General features: G+C 42.3%; 1 protein-coding gene and 1 long non-coding RNA gene across 2 annotated transcripts in view; both read left to right on the top strand.

The window, feature by feature from the left end:
• The first annotated feature begins 2,762 nt into the window (after positions 1–2,762).
• On the top strand, positions 2,763–5,846 carry LOC106815806. Its single transcript, XR_001394794.1, has 3 exons — positions 2,763–4,884; positions 5,167–5,268; positions 5,467–5,846. It is a non-coding gene; the product is annotated as an uncharacterized LOC106815806 (long non-coding RNA).
• An 8,788-nt stretch (positions 5,847–14,634) lies between these two features.
• LOC106815803 (tektin-3-like) overlaps positions 14,635–17,990 on the top strand; it is a 9,621-nt gene continuing 6,265 nt past the window's right edge. Inside the window, exons 1-2 of the mRNA XM_014820315.1 lie at positions 14,635–14,835; positions 17,094–17,283. Of these exons, the coding sequence (XP_014675801.1) occupies positions 14,795–14,835; positions 17,094–17,283 (231 nt within the window). The 5' untranslated portion in view covers positions 14,635–14,794. The remainder of the gene's footprint in view (positions 14,836–17,093; positions 17,284–17,990) is intronic.

Below are 17,990 nucleotides of genomic sequence, written 5' to 3'. Positions count from 1 at the left end.
CAGCTGCTCGGCTTATCTGCAATGTATCCAAGTTTGATCATATATCACCTGTTTTATATCATTTGCATTGGCTGCCAGTTTATTTCCATATAGAGTTTCAAATACTACTCATCACTTTTAAGGCATTACATTGTATGTCACCAGATTATATTAGGGAATTAGTTACATTAAAGAGACCTAATCGGTACAGTCTGCGCTCTGGTAACCAAATGTTAATTGAGCCACCAGCTGTAAAAACGTTGGCTACACTTGGCGATCGAGCTTTCTCATACTTAAATTACGACAATCCAACAATTCCTGATTATGAATAGCGGACTGCAACATTGTAAAATATAGATCCTAAAAACGACAATAATGTAGCATTTTCAATAAAATAGAACTCAAATCAAATGTACACCTAAAAATATGTCTATATATGTGTTAAATGGAATGTTAAATAGATGAGTTTTGACTATAGGCGTTTAAAAGATTCCAGCGACTTTTCACATTGAATATGACTAGGGTAGCTTATTCCATAATTTTGGGGCAGCTTATCTATATTTTACAGTGTTGCAGTCCGCTGTTTTATAATCAGCCTTTGTAATGCGCACGTGAACATATCTGTATGTAACGTGCGCAATATAAATCAATAAATATTATTATTAAATATGATAAAAATACACATTGTTCTACTACGTTAGCTATGCTAGTGTGGAGATGACGTCATACGACCATGCAGAGACCAGCCACCGCAACAGAGCTAGAAAGTTTTTCCCCACCGACACAAACAAGCGAGGGGGAAGGGGGTCCCATGGCTACCAAATGTGGGAGATCAGGGAGTTGCGCCATCAAGTACACGCGCAGGGAGAGAGAGCGGCGCCGGCAGAGCACGTGGCAGACAGGGGGGTGTGACACTCGAACATACACTGGACCAAGGGGGTTGCATCACCTGTACACGTGTTAAGCGAGGGAGGACAACGGCGAGGCACCTGGGGCACGGGACAGAGAAGCACTGCCAGGTTCCTACGTCATCGCAGGCTTCTATATAAGCAGCCAAGATCCAATGGTAAAATCAGTCAGTCTTCGGACGGCCACGAACGAACCAACGAACGAACGGACACGAACGAACGAACGAACGAACGAACGAACAAACGAACGAACGAACGAACAAACGAACGAACGAACGAACGAACGAACGAACGGACGAACGAACGGACGAACGAGCGACTGAAAGAGAAAGAGCGCACACACACCGTCGGAGGGAGAGCCCCTGCAAGCCGGACACCGCCCAAGAAGGTATACTTTATACTAAGGAAGCTATAGCCTACAGACGACAGGGAGACACACTGCCAACCCACGAACTCGCGCCGAGCCGCGAAGCACACGACTGGGAGAGACAGAGACGACTACAATAGTAACCTGTAGAATAGCTAAGAGAAGTTAAACGCGTAATCAGCTAACGAGATAACGTAAACGTGGCACGAGCAATATATATTATATATATCTATACGCTATATTCGAGATACGTGCAGTGAGCATTATTCATGTTATTTGTATATGATGAATAAAACCATCAGTTGTATAAAGACTATCTAAGGACTTGCGTTCATTTTACTCTGGGTTTTCCTGCTACTGCATTACCGTCCTACCTTCGCGGTAGGAGCGAAAAATGATCCCGACACAAATAAATTACACGTGCTAACCACAGCACGTGTAAAAGTCTAGTGTGGCCACCCCTAGGGCCACTACACTAGGCATTGTACTGTCTATATCTTTTGTAACCGCGGCAAACAATGTAACTAATTATATATCGTATATTTTTTCATTTTATCAGGAGCGTATAATAACAAATACGCTTTGTCATTATACGCTCCTGATTATATGTTTATAGAAGTGTGGCCAGTAGAAGCTAGAGTGATCGATATACAAATTTTGAGGAGAGAGAAGCGGTGATAATGTCATCTGCGGTTACCTGGTCTATCGTGTGTTACCTGTTGGTTACGCACTTCGTCTTCACCGTTGCTCATTTTACTGACCCTGACCATGACCATGTTCAAAATCATGATGACGCAACCTGCGTGTGCAACATCACTGCAGTAGACACGCCATGTAATAGTTCGTGGGCAAAGTACCAGTTCAGCCCGCCTATAGGTAGTATTGTATTCAGCATGTTCTACCTCATGCTAGTATTGAATTGACAAGCGGTGGCAACGGAATGCGACGCTTGACACCTAGCCCATGTACATGGGACATGTACACAGGAGTGGTTGACGCGGCGCGCGACAATGGACGGGCGCGCCTTCCGCATCCGCCTTGCGCTAGAGAATAAGTGACACGACGCATGCACCTACGAGCGGGCATCGCTTGCTTCCAGCAAGGGTCTGGTTTTGACAGACGAGTTTTATGCTAGATCCGGTTTTGAGCCGACATATATAAGCAGCATTTGACAAGCAAAAAGAGACAAGATAGAAGATTTAGACTGTGACTATGTAGTCAGTCGGACAAAGATCGAGACGAGGCGCCGGAGCCTATAGGCATGGTTGCCTAGGCTGTAGTATTATATATATTTTGTATATGTTGAGTAAGAAATAAAGTCCAAGTGAAGAACTAATCTGCGACTACGGCTCTACCTCTGCTATCTACGCTGCTGCTGCTAACCTCTCTACCATTCGTCGCCTCACACCGCTGTCGATTCTAGATTGATTTTGAGGACCGTGGCCGTGCAACGGGCATTATCCAGCAAGCTATTCCCCCCAGAATAGGCTAAATAGGAGTACAACAATTGGTGGAGGATGCAACGATCTGCATTCGCTACGCTAATCCCCCGAAACCAAAAGAAGACGAAGAAGGAAAAGAAGATTCTGCATTCGCTACGTACGCTACGCTGATTCCCCAGATGATGAAAAAAAAGAGAGAGAAGAAGAGCATCGGGAGAGAAGAAGAGCGGGGGAGGAAGATAATGGAGAGGCATGCAGCCATGTTGTGATGTCCTCCAAGCTCGACAGCCTTGATCCAGAGCCCGCGCAGAGCAAAGTCGAGGAGCAGCAGAAGAAGTAGTCTAACACGGCGACGATATGGTAAGCTACATCGTAATTTTACTGTATACATAGCCACAAATTCGGAAATAATTTATTAACAGTAAAACAGCTCGCGAAGTGCCGAGCAGCGCGCGAATTTTCGTAGCTAGAGTGGTATTCGAATTTCATGGTAACGGCGTACAGTGACTCAAGCGTCGAAAGTATATAGTAAGCCTATGCGATGAGAGGGGCGAGACGCCCAGCCGCTTCCAAGTATGACCTCGAACGTGGCCAATAGGGTAAGCTAAAATTAGCGTCCCTGCCAACAGAGGCATACTACGGCACAAAACTTACCATAGAGCGTTAATTAAAGGTGACGAGCTAAAACAGCTCCGCCCGGGAATTGGGTATGTCCGATTTCGTCACGCGTCGCGTCATTTTTGAGTCACGGCTACTGCCGATACCATTGGGTCGATACCACGAATTCAAAATTTTTATAAACAAAGAGTTGACTATGTATATGTGTTTACGATATAGCTTACAGCCGGTCCTATCTGTATTTTATGTTTTGTCGTTTGTTTGTTTGTATATTGTTTCTTTTGATTAACCGATGACTATAACGTGTTTTAAGTGGTAAGAGGTAATTAACCTTGATTGCCATCCTTCCTAGCCTTTCCATGCCGATTCGTGTTGAGTTACCGTTACATACTGTCGCCCCTTCCTGTGATACGAAAATGTGCGCACATTTTTACTAGACAGCTGCAGCTCCCCTCAGCCCGTTTCAAAACCGGACTTTCCATCCCTTCTCTACCCCAAGGATTTACCTCACCATCATGCCTTAGACTAACGTTTTTAACTTTTAATGTTTTTACGTATAACTGTATTTACGTGGGGACACGAATTCTTTCGAGAGGAAACGAAGGATTGTTGTATTGTGTGTACGGGTACATTGTGCGTTGTAATTAACCGGTAGCGCTTATAGCCAGGCGAGGCAGTGGGACTAATTGTCCTGTTCGTTGTTCGTGTTGTTTTTGTAATGACACGGGACGCGCCTCTTAGCCCGCAAGGTCCGGCCGATAATAATTATTAAACCGGTTGGATCCAGATGTCGCCGGGCCATTTTGGAAATGATATAAATAGAGACAATCGGACAGAGAGATATAACCGAGCGAGGAAGCGAGTTATAATACATAAGAACCGAGAGAGGAACCGAGCTACGGACGTTACCTACCCAGGAGGGGTTACCTACCATAATGTAGAAAAATGGAGACGACGGGACCTAGGTGGGTCACCCACCTAAGTTGCCGTACGTATGTATATATTTTGTTATATGTTTTATTATGTTTTATTATATGTGTTACTAATAAAGTCAAGTGAAACAACTAATCTGCGGCTACGGCTCTACCTTGGCTATCTACGCTTCTGCTGCTAACTTTTCTACCATTTGCTGACGAAACAACGCTGCCACCTTCTACGCTGTCGACCTACGAGAACCCGAAGTCTTTACCTAAAACCCCAGTACAATATAGTAGTATAATTATAGATAACATATATACACAGATATTACGATACAGACCAGCGTGGGACTGTGGTGCTGTAGGATATAGTATTATTCTGATACAGGGTTACAATTTAAGGATTACAGGATTTCTTAAATACTTATTGATTTCTCGCTATCTTCTTTTGTATCGTCCTTGACGTCAGACTTTGGACCTAAATGGAAACTAGTGTTCAATGGTACTGCGGGCGTTTCCATGAATCTGTACACACTGTGGATGTCGGACAGCGTACTGAACGTAAATGTACCAGAGGCAATGATTCCCACTTCTCACTACCGTATCAACTACAAGTCACACATGGCAAACGACTGGACATATATATAGAGGAGGTTAGCTAGTAGGGCCTACATCTAAATCACTATAATCGTAATTTCGGTTTTAGTCGACCTTATTTTGTAAATATTCACGTGACCGAGCTAACGTGAAGCTAGCTTGTGGTGCGTGGCAGGAACGGTATGAATGTTGTGCTTTCAAGATAAAAATAATTGTTGGTGACGTAACCATCGATTATACATGGATTCGCTAATAGAAGAGGAATTTGACCACTGTCTAATTTAGGTAAAAGTGGTATTCCCGAAGAACGATGAAGTCGCTATGTTCGTAAATTTCAGTGGTCTGTGCCAGGATGGAGAAGAGTGGTTTTCAGAAGACAACATAATTGATTCGTCATTCTCCGATCTTTCCCCGCCCACCATGTACTGCAGTATCGAATGGTAGGCATTTTTTGACTTCTGCTTTACGCAAACATTATATATAATAAGAAAAGCACTGCAAATATGAATGACAACATAAACTTTATATAAATTCACGAGAGATAGTTCTTAAGGATTTTCGTCTGTATAGATGCTTTTGCTTCATGTGCGTTTTAAGCGGTTACTGAACTGCTGCTATTAATCACCCATGTTCTACAGAGACGCTGATTCTGACATGCCGAGACAGTTCTTCATTCATGATTCCTACACCGGCTGCTTTAATGACCCTGGGTGCATGGATAGTCGTGTTGGACAGAATGAGCCCACAGGAGGATGACCCATGTCAATGGGGAATGAGGCACCCATCAAAACGACCTATGTTCCTGTATTGTCCGGATGGGCAAAAATGTTCAGCTACATGTAAGTTTACCAACACTACAGTTAGTACTTCTTAGATAACGTACACATCTGCCGATACGATGCTGATTTTTGTAAGACATGGTTACGGCACCCTACCTACGCCAACACCTTCAACACCAACAACATTACCAACCACCCCGACAACATCTCCATCCACACCAACAACATCACCAACCACACCAACAACATCACCAACCACACTAACAACATCACCAACCACGCCCACAACATCACCACGCCCACAGATGTCTCAGGAGATCTGGATCCCTGTGAGTAAGGTCACATGAATTCAGTCGAGACGTACGTTCTCCCCGCTATATGTCTTGAAGAAGCGCCATGGTCAGCGAATCGTAAGCACGATGCTCACCTTTGCGCATCGTGTGGATCTCAAAATGATTCACGAGCGTTGCCAACATGACGTCACATAACGTCAACGCTATAGTGTGATTATTATGACATCACTTACATGACCGGTGTAGATTGTAATTGTATTACTTGTACTGCGTTATTTTAGGAAGTTTACTAATTTTGTTTAGCTTTACACTGAAAGAGTGTAATCAGAATGTTATGACATGATGGCGATTTTATCATATCTTTAAGATATCAAACAACACAGTCTACAACGAACGAACGTATCGTCATTAATAAAGAATTGTTTCATATTTGATGCATTATTAATTATTTTTACTCACTAATTTGCAAATCGTTCAGACCAGGTGTTATTATGTTACGCAATAAATATGCTACCAGTAAAAAAACTAGTTTCGCACTTTTGGTATTAATGCGTCTGCTGTTGCTGTTGCGTATTATATCGTAGACTGCACAGGTTTCTGGTCACAGGTACATAGTGCAGGTGGGGGCAAACCACGACAGTCCGAAGGTCTTTCAAATAATTTTGCATTTCAAATAACCAAATTATCCAGTTTTTATGCCGCGTTATACTGCGTTTGAATTCCTGCTATTTTTTATGTAAACTATTCGTGTACGTCCAGCAGGCCATAAACTCTCGTTGCTCTCCTATTGACTTGTTAATGACAAACGCGAGATTGCACACAGTGCCGAAACCAGAAATCCATAAATACGTCAATCCAATAAGACCAATAATTGATCACACTGTCTCTAGTGTGTATAACAATTAATGCAATACCGACAAACCTTCATGCATCCATCGTAGGAATAACCCCCATGTGAAAAGTTGTAAAGACGCACACTAATCCGTATCTCAACTTTAAGTCAGTCCGTCCAATAGTTAATAAATCAGAATTCTTCCGAACACTGCTAGACAGGGATGTATTAGCTGTCATAGATGAGAACAATAGGGCAGCAGACTAAACAGGTTTCTGGCTGGAGGTTGATAGTGCAGTTGATAGATTCAACCTGAAAAAGAACCAAGTATAGGTCGATATGTATAGATGTATGCCTAAAATTATAGTAGAATCTCTCTCAACAGCTGACGGTGTGATCCATCGGGTCATTCAACACCGCATAAAAACGTTACAAGGCCCGTGGAAGGTGATTTTAATTTTTTATAAGAATAAATGATTTTTGATGACATTTTATTCTTGCCTAGTTATCGAAGCAATCATTACAAATAATTTGTACGTGAGTAAAATATGAATGTGTGTGACTACAAGGGATAAATACACAAAAGGTATGAGAAATATATATTTATTTTACACTGTCTACGACATCCGTCTATTCCAACATTCACTTTCTGATAAAATAATACATTCACCTACTTAAATTGTGAGATATCACACTAAAGATTTTATGGCATGAAAATGCTTGGATGATAATTAGTGGTGTCATGAGGAATCCAGTCCTGCATTGCTTGTTTAGGATTCCGATTTAATTAATCAAGTTGCAAATTCTATGGTAAAGTTAGAGCAATTAAATTAAATCTAAACAGGGGTGTAGTTATAGTTGATGCCAGCAGACGCCACAAACATACACTCTAACTGCTCTGTATAACTATACAACCCCCTAGTGAAGCGGACTCACTGGCAATCTTCTGTCCCGGAGGCCGCCCGACTTTCTCTGCCCTCTGAATAGTGGGATTGGTTAATTATGGTTACGGATGCAGAACCAGTCATACAGCCACCGCGACGTGTTCCAGAATCGTTGAAACAACCGCTTAAGCAGGAGTTACAGCGCATGTTAGACCTAGACATTATCGAAGTGGTAGACGTACCAACAGACTGGGTGAATGGTCTAGTGTGTGTCATGAAACCGAACGGTGATTTGAGGATTTGTCTTGACCCGCGGCAACTTAACAAGGCGATCAAGAGAGAGCATCATTACACACCAACCTTGGACGATGTATTGCCGAAGCTTACAGGCGCTAAGGTGTTTAGCATCTTAGATGCCCCGTCGAGTTATTTGAAATGTAAAACTCAGCGGCGAATCAAAATTGCTCACAACGTTCAACACACTTTTTGGGCGATATTGTTTCAAAAAATTACCATTCGGTATTGTCTCAGCCCAAGACGTTTTCCAAAAGAAAGTTGACTAGACCTTTGAGAACATACCGGGTGTAGTAGACATTGCTGATGACATAGTGGTATTTGGTGCCAACGATGTCGAGCACGATGCGAACCTCGTCAATGTTCTAGAGCGAACACGGGAGTAGGGCTAAAGTTGAATCCAAGTAAGTGTGTGATAAAGAAGCAAAGGATTAAGTTATTTGGCAACTATCTTACTGACAAAGGTCGAGAGCCAGACCCTGACAAGATAGCTGCTGTAACAGATATGCCATTGCCGCAATCTGCCAGCGAGCTACAATCTATATTTGGTTTAGCAAACTACCTGGGAATTAAGGTACACGCCGCAGTTAGCCACGATCACGGCACCGCTCAGAGACCTTACGAAAAAGGATGTGGATTTTATCTAAAGCCATAAACACCAGGCAGCACTCAATCAGTTGAAGATGGCCATTAGCTCATCAAAGGTGCTAGCATATTTTGACCCATCGAAGCCGGTAACTGTACAGACAAATGCCAGCAAACGGGGAGTTGGAGCTACACTACTGCAGGGCGGATGACCAGTTGCATATGCTAGTAAAAGCTTGACAGAAATGGAAAGCAATTATGCTAACATTGAAAGAAAAATGCTCGCTGTAGTGTTTGGAGTGGAGCGTTTGGAGTACATGGTCAACTTTTACTTTCTGATACAAGAATACATTCACATACTTAAATTGTGAGATATTACACTAAAGGTTTTATGGCATGAAAATGCTTGGATGCTAATTAGTGGTGTCATAAGGAATCCAGTTTTGCATTGCTTGTTTAGGATTTCGATTTAATTAATTAAGTTGTAAATTCTATCGTAAAGTTAGAGCAAATAAATAAATTATAAACAGGGGTATAGTTATAGCTGGTGCCAGCAGACGCCACAAACATTCACGCTAACTGCTCTGTAACTACAAACCCTCCCCCTGTTAGGCTGACTCACTGGCTATCTTCTGTCCCGGAGGCCGCCCCGGTAACACACAGTCACATTAAAGTAGGCCTTGTTAGAGAGAGAGAGAAAATTACAACACGCACACTGTGCAACGAAACGAATTATATTTAACAATTACTTATTATATTAGTATGTCTTACTTATATAGTTTTAAATAACGATTTTCTCGGCAAATAAGGCTACCGAAAGCGTTCACATGAATCTGTGCACACTATGGATATCGGACAGCGTACTGATCGTAGTTGTACTGGAAGCAAATGTGTCCACCCTTGTGCAATACTAGTCGTATTTCAAACATTTAATTATCGTAATTATTTGATTGATTTCTGCTAGCAGTATAGGGAATTCTCATTAAGAAATATCGTCATCCGGAATGTTACCTGGCATTTTTCGAGCCGTATATTACATATAAATCGATGAGAAACGTCGGATGACTGATTACTAACCGCACTTAAACGACATACGAGATGATAAATTGTTTGATACTTATTATACTAACATTAACTAGAGGAAAAGGTACACAAAACACTTGCCCGCGATAGATATTAGTAATTCATGCAGTTAAATTGATGCTCTTACACAATCCAACGCTAAAACATCAAGCGAAGTATGCACACGTGCTTGATAGCTATGAGAAAATCATGTGGAAATACGTTTAATTTCGAGTAGCGAATCAAGTTGATCACCCCAGAGCATACCACCTTGTCGCGATTGGGGAGCCGAATGTACCGTAGTCCTGTTCCTAGGATAACGTGGATCCATTCCTATCATGTAGCGTCGAATAATGGGGAGGACTATGGGTAGTAGTAGTAGTAGCTAGGAGTATGCAAAATAGCAATCCCGTCTCGGGGTTGAGCGCAGAACCAACAATCCAGTCTTATAAAACAAGAACTTACAGAAACCGAAGAAAGAAGAATTCCATCAAACACCGTGTTGGAGGGCGCGACTGTTCGAGCCCAAACCGCCACCCCCTCATCTCGCTGAGAGACGGGGAGGAAGAACCGACGCACGGAAGAATGAAGCAGTCGGGTCAACGCCGCGAGGAAGCCCGACAGCGCACGAGGTCGTCACTCATCAACCCAAAAACTATACTTAAGATAGGAACCTGGAGCATTAGGACCTTATTCCAGGTCGGTAAAACAACCCAAGTGACAAATGAAGTGAGGAAGTATGGGCTAGACACTGAAAAACGAAGTGAGGTAAGTAGGCCTGGTTTCGGTAAAGCCAGACCTGAAACAGGCGAAACAGTGTTCTTCTCTGGGAGGGGAGAGGAAGTACATCGACAGGGAACAGCGCTACTACTCTCGAAATCTACAGAAACCGTCAGTGTAAACACCGGCTTCATCGATCAACTCATCAAATATCAATCTACAGTAACTACAGATTTATCACCGGCTGATTCATCGTCTCAAATTTTTAATATGTCACGCAGCAAGAGATCTAAAGACTCGCCCTCTATGCGTCTTGAATCTGAAGATGATTCACTAACAGCAGAGAAAGATGAAGACGTGCCATCTCTACTGGCCAGGATGAAACATCGACTAAATAGCAGCATCAAGAACATGGAGACGAAGGTGAGAGAGATTATTGATAGGCTATTCTCCCTAATAAACAATAATATTGGCGATATTAAGACCAGTCAAGAGTACATGTCTGCTCAGTACACTATTATAAAGCCTTTTCTTACTTAGAAAATATATCTGAAATCAAGAAAATTATTTTGTTTTTGGAAGATTTCAACTTTTCGAAAATTCTCCAATAATCTCAACAAGATTTTTAAGATTATATAGCTAGGGTTTGTTTCTAGTTTCAAGAATAATATTTCTATTTCCGTATTAATATTAAATTCTAGTTTTCTTGTAGGCGCATGATTCAATTTTGATAATTATATTCTAAAAAAATGCGTGATAACCCTCAATTTATTGTATAGTTTCACTTGTGCTGTGAAAAGGCTTGAGTAACGTTGCGCAACGTAAATGTCTAGACACCTTTATATGCCAGAAGACGTTCAAGCAATGTGTATAGTTATGTAGCATGATTAACCGTGTATATATAAAGACATTCAAATTATTATTAAATCTCAATTAATTTAAAGCAATAAATAAATAAATGAGTATAAAAGAAAATGACATAATTATTTCCAAATGACAGTTTTACTGATGGTATAGGGGCTATTTAGACAAACACAACATAAGGAAGCATTGCTATGAAGCATTTTACCGATCTGGAAAGACAGTTTCATTCATTTTATACTGACTAAATATCTATCATTTCGAAGCACATTTTACTCTTATATTTATACACAAAAATATAAAGCATATAAGCAATACATTATATTAAGTATATACTTTATGAAATACATTTGAATACATTGCAATGCATACATAATTTTGGCACCAAAGTTGTCATTTTGGTATACCAATATGGAAGACGTGATACCTTATTGATGTTACCAGAAATAATATTATGAAATACAATATATTATGTCTAGTGTATGTATGTATTATATTACGTTTTATTATTTACTCCTGATGTTACCCATGCAACTCAATTAGATCCGTCATATCGTGATAAATAGGAATATAGCTTTTAGATATTATTTTGTACATCTCAAACACAGGGAAATCAATTAATTCAGAATGCATGATTAAATTATATTCCTGAGACATCACCAGTTACTGAACCTCGTATGCTTGAAAAATTTCGTTAAATCGTTTTGTAATCATAGCCTCAACTGCATAATAAACCAACCGGCTATGGGTGTCCCTTTTTAATTATACCCAGATTGAAGCAATTTTACCAAATTCGGGTAGGCAACAATCGATATCAACATCAATGGCCACAATTCTACCTGGAGCATATTGTATCGACTATTATATACTGTTGTGTGTTTTTAGACAGAAAATGCCTAACGATGTTAACGAAGTTGGCCGAACTTTTTATCCAAGGCTCGGCCAAAAAATCCGGTCGGCTTCGGATAAACTTATAAAGGTCGCAATCGCTGCTTATGTGCAATCCTGCGTGAATTCTTCATTACCATTATGTTATTCAGCGGCTGCTTTAGTTAATCTACTCTTGGGGGTAGAAGTGTCCTCCGCCACTTCTGTGCTTAAACTGATTAAAATTGTACTTCTATACATGTAATTATTCCTTTTATAACGATGTACTCTGTATTTATGCACAAATAGAACAGTTTGAATCTTGAATCTTGAATCTCCAAAACAGCAACCAAAGCATTGATTGAATGGGAACCGATAAATGAAAGGCTAATAACAGCAAGATTTCATTAAAATTCCTTAAAATGACGAGCACCCAAGACTACGCATCGACAAACGACGCAATGGATGAAGATAAAGACAGATTCTACGAGCAACTGCATGCTCAAGTGGAAACATGCCATAAGCATATCAAAATTGTGATGGGAGACCTTAACGCTAAAGTGGAAAGAGATAACAAAGGGAGAAAAACGGGTGGATTTTTGCGTACGAAACAACCTGGTCATCACAGGAACTATATTTCCCCGATATTGAAATGTACCAAAAAACTGGCCTCATCATAAATAAGGATAAAACAAAGTCCTTGTGACTAAACTGCAGGAACAATCAACCAATGCTAGTCAACAATCAAGAAATAAAAGAAGTGAGCAAATTTAAATACCAAGGAGCACTAGTCACAAAAGGAAGGGGGTGCACGAGGACATGAAACACTGGATCAACATTGCCAGAGTTAAATTCAGCAAAATTTGGAGTACTAGCACAATATTCACTAAAACCAAAATTACATTACTAAACGTTATTGGTCGATCTGTTCTTTTATACGGCTGCGAAACGTGGAAGATGACACTGCACGACCGAAAAAAACTCGTCGTATTTCAGAACAATTGCCGGAGCAAAACTTTAAAAGTACGCCATAGATTGGCCACATCTTACGCAAGGAGAGGCACGACCACTGGCCTGACCTGGGCGCCCGAAGGAAGACGAAAAGTAGGACGGCCGAAACGCGTGCAACATCACTGTAGTAGAAAGGCGATGTGATGGTTTGTGTGTTATTCTATTTACGGTGATAAACAGTAACAGTTTTTGTATCTTATTTTGAAAATCATTGGAAGAAGAGGGAAGAAGTATAGGAGATCGAGGAGAAGGAGAATGAGAAAGAGGAGAAGGAGAATGAGAAAGAGGAGGAGGGAGAGGAGGAGTAGGAGGAGGAGGAGGAGGAGGAGGAGGAGAAGGAGGAGGAGGAGAAGGAAGAGGAAGAGGTTGAACGCGTGTTTAAAGAGGTAACTCGATCGCCCGTGCTGATCGGCAAACTGCAAGATCTTATTTTTCATATTCGAATTTATGTGTGTTTTATTAACTTTCGCGTTTTCATTTCACGTACGTTATCTGCGAAATTTTAAGACGTCGCCGTACGCAAATATCGCTCGCAAATATTCTACATTAAAATTACATCTGCGACCAACGCTTCATTAAGGTATTTGCGGAAACTTGTTCACCAGCATTTGACTAGGCTGGTTAACCTAATAACTAAAACATAATTCAGAAGGCGTCTATCGCTAACCGGTCGCGAACACGTCACGAAGCGCACCCTGGTGACTAAAAACTTGACTAACCGCAAGCAGCGCAATCAGTAGAGTCGAAGTTGTTGTCGTCAGTGGCGGCACCAGCATTGTAAAAGTGGGGGCAAGCTGAGGGCAAGAAAAAATGTTGGGGGGGTAAAATGTTGTGATGGCGTAGCGCGAGAACTAATGGGTGGGGTCCAGGGGGCGAAGCCCCCGGAAGCTCCGAGTTATTAGCATTTTTGAGGTGAAAAATCTGTATGCAGAATATACACTCTGTATGAAATAAACACGCTTGTAGAGCACTTCTGATCCATATCCAAACTTCTAATTTTACCGTAGGGCGCTAATGTTGTAAATAAAGGCTATCCACGGAAATTGCTGTTTCGCGGGAAAATAAAGGGAAAAATCGTAGGGCCTAGTGGCGGAAATGGAATAAGAAAGCGGAAATTTTCCGCCAAAATCGGAAGGGTTGGGAGGTCTGCCACTCGATAAGAATTCAAATTACATAGACTATAGCTAGCTGTGTAACATAACCGCATAACCGTATATTGTAACGTACATAATTTGCTGAGCTATTGCGTGTTTCACATGCACAGAAGCACACGCACGCACGCGCGCACACGCGCATACGCCCACACGCGCGCACACGCACACACGCATGCAGGCACATACGCAGGAACACGTACACAATAACGCACAGACACACACAGACACGGACGCCAACACGCACGCACGCCCACCCGCACGCACGCAGACGAAATTCCCCAACCTTCGCACAATCGACTTTCCTTCATATAGTTAATTAACATTTCGGGCGCATGTTCTTGAACTTTACTGCCAATGACATTACCGGCGCATGTGTGAACATTATAACGTCTACGGGATAAATATTGTAATGGTCTAAAGTGCAGGTAACTCCTTAGTTACCAAGCTCATGGACGTTCTTTTCTGCTTGCCCGCTCGCGCGCCTGCGTAACGTTGCCAAGCATTACGTCCCAACTACTGTTTAGCGTCGCCTAGCAACCAAGGCTTCTAGTTTGTGAGTGAGCTGTTTTAGCGTCTGCAGTCAAACAGGGCTACGAGTCGGCTTTATGTGCGTGGAGGCAAAACATGAGAAGTAGGGAACACGGTGCGGCATTCAACGATTACAGGTATCTCGATTTCGTGAGCGGTGAGACCACAATATCGGTAAAACTTACGTCACAGTTATGTGTATATAACAGCGGTGTAATATATGAAGTAAATGTACATTTGTGTGGGTCGCAAGGAACATGTTTGGGGCTGGAGAAAATATATATTGATTTGATACCGACATCGTATGCTATTGCTATTGTAGACATTATATATATGTCAATGGTAGGCTGATGCTCGGAACTTTCGTCTTTTATATAAAAAATATATAATTATACTGTATACCTAAGATAAGTAAGTAAGTAAGATAAGATTCTGCAGATACAAGTACTTTCTGTAAGTAAGATTCTGCAGATACAATTACGATATCTCCGGTCTTCTACATACTGTGAAGGTGGAGGCTTAAATAATAATTTTATAATGGCTATTATAACTATTATTAGAAGGGGTTAAATAATAGCTTGTTTGCTTTTTCGTCGTGAAAGCTAGCAGGCACGCAAAAACTCGCGTGCTTTCTATTCCAGCAAAATATCCCATAGCCGCTCTCCTTAGGTTGTAAATGTATTTGCAAATACAATGTTGATTTATTATATCGGTTGACGAACAGACGAGATATAACTTAGATTTAGTCATGATCGAGTGCTGGCTATAAATTTCGTCGGCTAGTAGATGCTATGCAAATAGATTTGGCTATGCGGTAACACATCACTAATAACCACGCCAGCAGGCGTGAGGATATCTACAGTCTGAGATACAGATTGTACGAACAGTAGTCTCACATTCTACGTCTTGTTTGGGATTTAGATGACGGTGCCCTTTTAGCGGTATATTGCATTGAACTATATAGTACCACCACAATGGTGTTCACAGGGGGTATAAATTTATATTTACATTAGTTATAATTTTATCTATGTAATTTTCGCCAGACTACCTGGTGGCTACCTCCCGTTTGTATCCCCTGTTTTGTGCTCCCCCACATATTTGTGCTATATTATGAGACCGCAATACTACACGTGTAAACGAATAGCTGTGATATTTGTAGACGTATTCTAACGTTTACTATATCATGGGACCGCAATACTAATAGTATAGATCGGAATTTCGAAAGCACTCACGCGCTATGTGATATATCGGGCTAGCATCATCGTCGTAAATTATTCATAAGGGGACGTGAGATATTTTATTGACATAGGCCTACGCCCCCATCGTGGCGCTCGCTAATATATGAGGCCACACATTGGTGCGTGACTTATACGCCACAGCCTATAAACGCTATTAGACAAGACGCTGTGTAGCTCGTGTGTAAAAGTCACTTTAATTGTTTCTGCCTGAATGCGATAAGATGTTGCACTGGCCGTTAGAACACGTTCGTGCTTGAACGCGAGCGAATCTGCGATGAAATGTGTCTTTGCGTTCATGCAAATAAAGAAAATTTCCGTTCACGGGATTTTCGTGGGAAGGCCTAAGATTTATATTATCGCAAAGCCTAGATTTGTTGGTGCCCTGAGTCCGGTTTACATTGGACCTCGTCTTCATCTTAGTCATTTCGATTGGGAAGAATTACCAATACGCGATTACGAGATTACTTCGTGAAACGCCGTGGCGTGTACAGCAAATACTGCGCTCTGATCATATATTGGTACAACCATGGATCACCGGTTGCCCGCTTAACGCTATGGTAGAGAGCTCGGGTTAGGCTTACGATAGAGTTGTTGTTTGAGCCGGTAGGGTTACGATTTTGGTTTGGGGTTAGGATGAGAGTACAGGTAGCAATGAATAGGTTAGAATGTAGCGATAGCGTCAGGAAAGGTAAGAAAATATGGAATTCTGTGTGGGGTTGAGTTGAGGGTAGGGAATTAAGGTAGATTAGTAATAAGGCAGAGAGCTATAGTTAGGGTTAAAGTGAGGGTTCTCGCCATTATAATGCTAAATCTACGCATGTAACACGTGGGCACACGATCCAGATTAGAGAGGGAAGAATTGTGTGCCACGTGAGCATAACTAAATATGACGCTGTATAATTCCATATATGATTTCGAGACAGTCACGTGTCTGGATCGCATCGTCGGGCGCTTAATTGTACGTTTATAAGCACACACCGTGACCCGCACATACCCTGGCATTCTTTTACCCTTTAGTCGAACGAAACTCTAGAAACAAACATGGCCACGGATTACGTCATGTATGGCGTCACTCCGTCAAGCGCCTACTTCCGGCCTAATGTTGCGTATCCGCCGTATCAAGAAGTAGGGCAAAGATCCGTTCTTCCCGTCGTAAGGTCGGGGCAAGCGAACATCGTACTACAGAGAGCGCACGAGTTGCCGTGGAGACCGAGCACGTATAGGTACGGTGGCGACGCCACGCGACGGAGATTAGAGGAGCAGAAATACCAGCAGGTTAGACTGGCTCCACGTGTCAGCTCATCGTCGAGTCTCAAGCTACAGCCTCTGCTGATGAACACTCGCCAGGTGAAGAGTTTCTGCCAACTATGTCTAACTTTTATTCGCATCGTGCGTTCGATTCATTCTGTTGTTGCAACAAAAATATAAACCCAACACCTGATAACGACAGTAGCGGTTGTACTACCTACCAATGCTTCATCCGTAATTTCTAGCCACCCACTGATCTCCTGAACAAGATAGCTACTAGTATACATAACAGGCTATAGTAACATATTCAGTTAGTTCTCATCTATCAACAGCATTAACGATGCCATTTTCTGTTGACATGATCTGTGTGACACTCTTGGTCATGCTTGCTCCCCCGCCACACGTGCGCGCGCATGTGTGTGTGTGTGTGTGTGTGTGTGTGCGTGTGCGCGCGCGCGTATGCGTGTGTGCATGTCCGCCTGTGTGCTCCTGTGTGCGCGTGTCTGTGTGTCTGCGTGTGTGCGTGTGCGCGCGCGCGTATGCGTGTGTGCATGTCCGCCTGTGTGCTCCTGTGTGCGCGTGTCTGTGTGTCTGCGTGTGTGCGTGTGCGCGCGCGCGTATGCGTGTGTGCATGTCCGCCTGTGTGCTCCTGTGTGCGCGTGTCTGTGTGTCTGCGTGTGTGCGTGTGCGCGCGCGCGTATGCGTGTGTGCATGTCCGCCTGTGTGCTCCTGTGTGCGCGTGTCTGTGTGTCTGCGTGTGTGCGTGTGCGCGCGCGCGTATGCGTGTGTGCATGTCCGCCTGTGTG

Source organism: Priapulus caudatus, unplaced genomic scaffold (genome assembly GCF_000485595.1).
Source record: "Priapulus caudatus unplaced genomic scaffold, Priapulus_caudatus-5.0.1 Scaffold1203, whole genome shotgun sequence".
NCBI classification, from domain to species: Eukaryota; Metazoa; Priapulida; class Priapulimorpha; order Priapulimorphida; family Priapulidae; genus Priapulus; species Priapulus caudatus.
The sequence above is the reverse complement of the archived record's forward strand: the minus strand, read 5'-3'. Positions and strand labels throughout refer to the sequence as shown.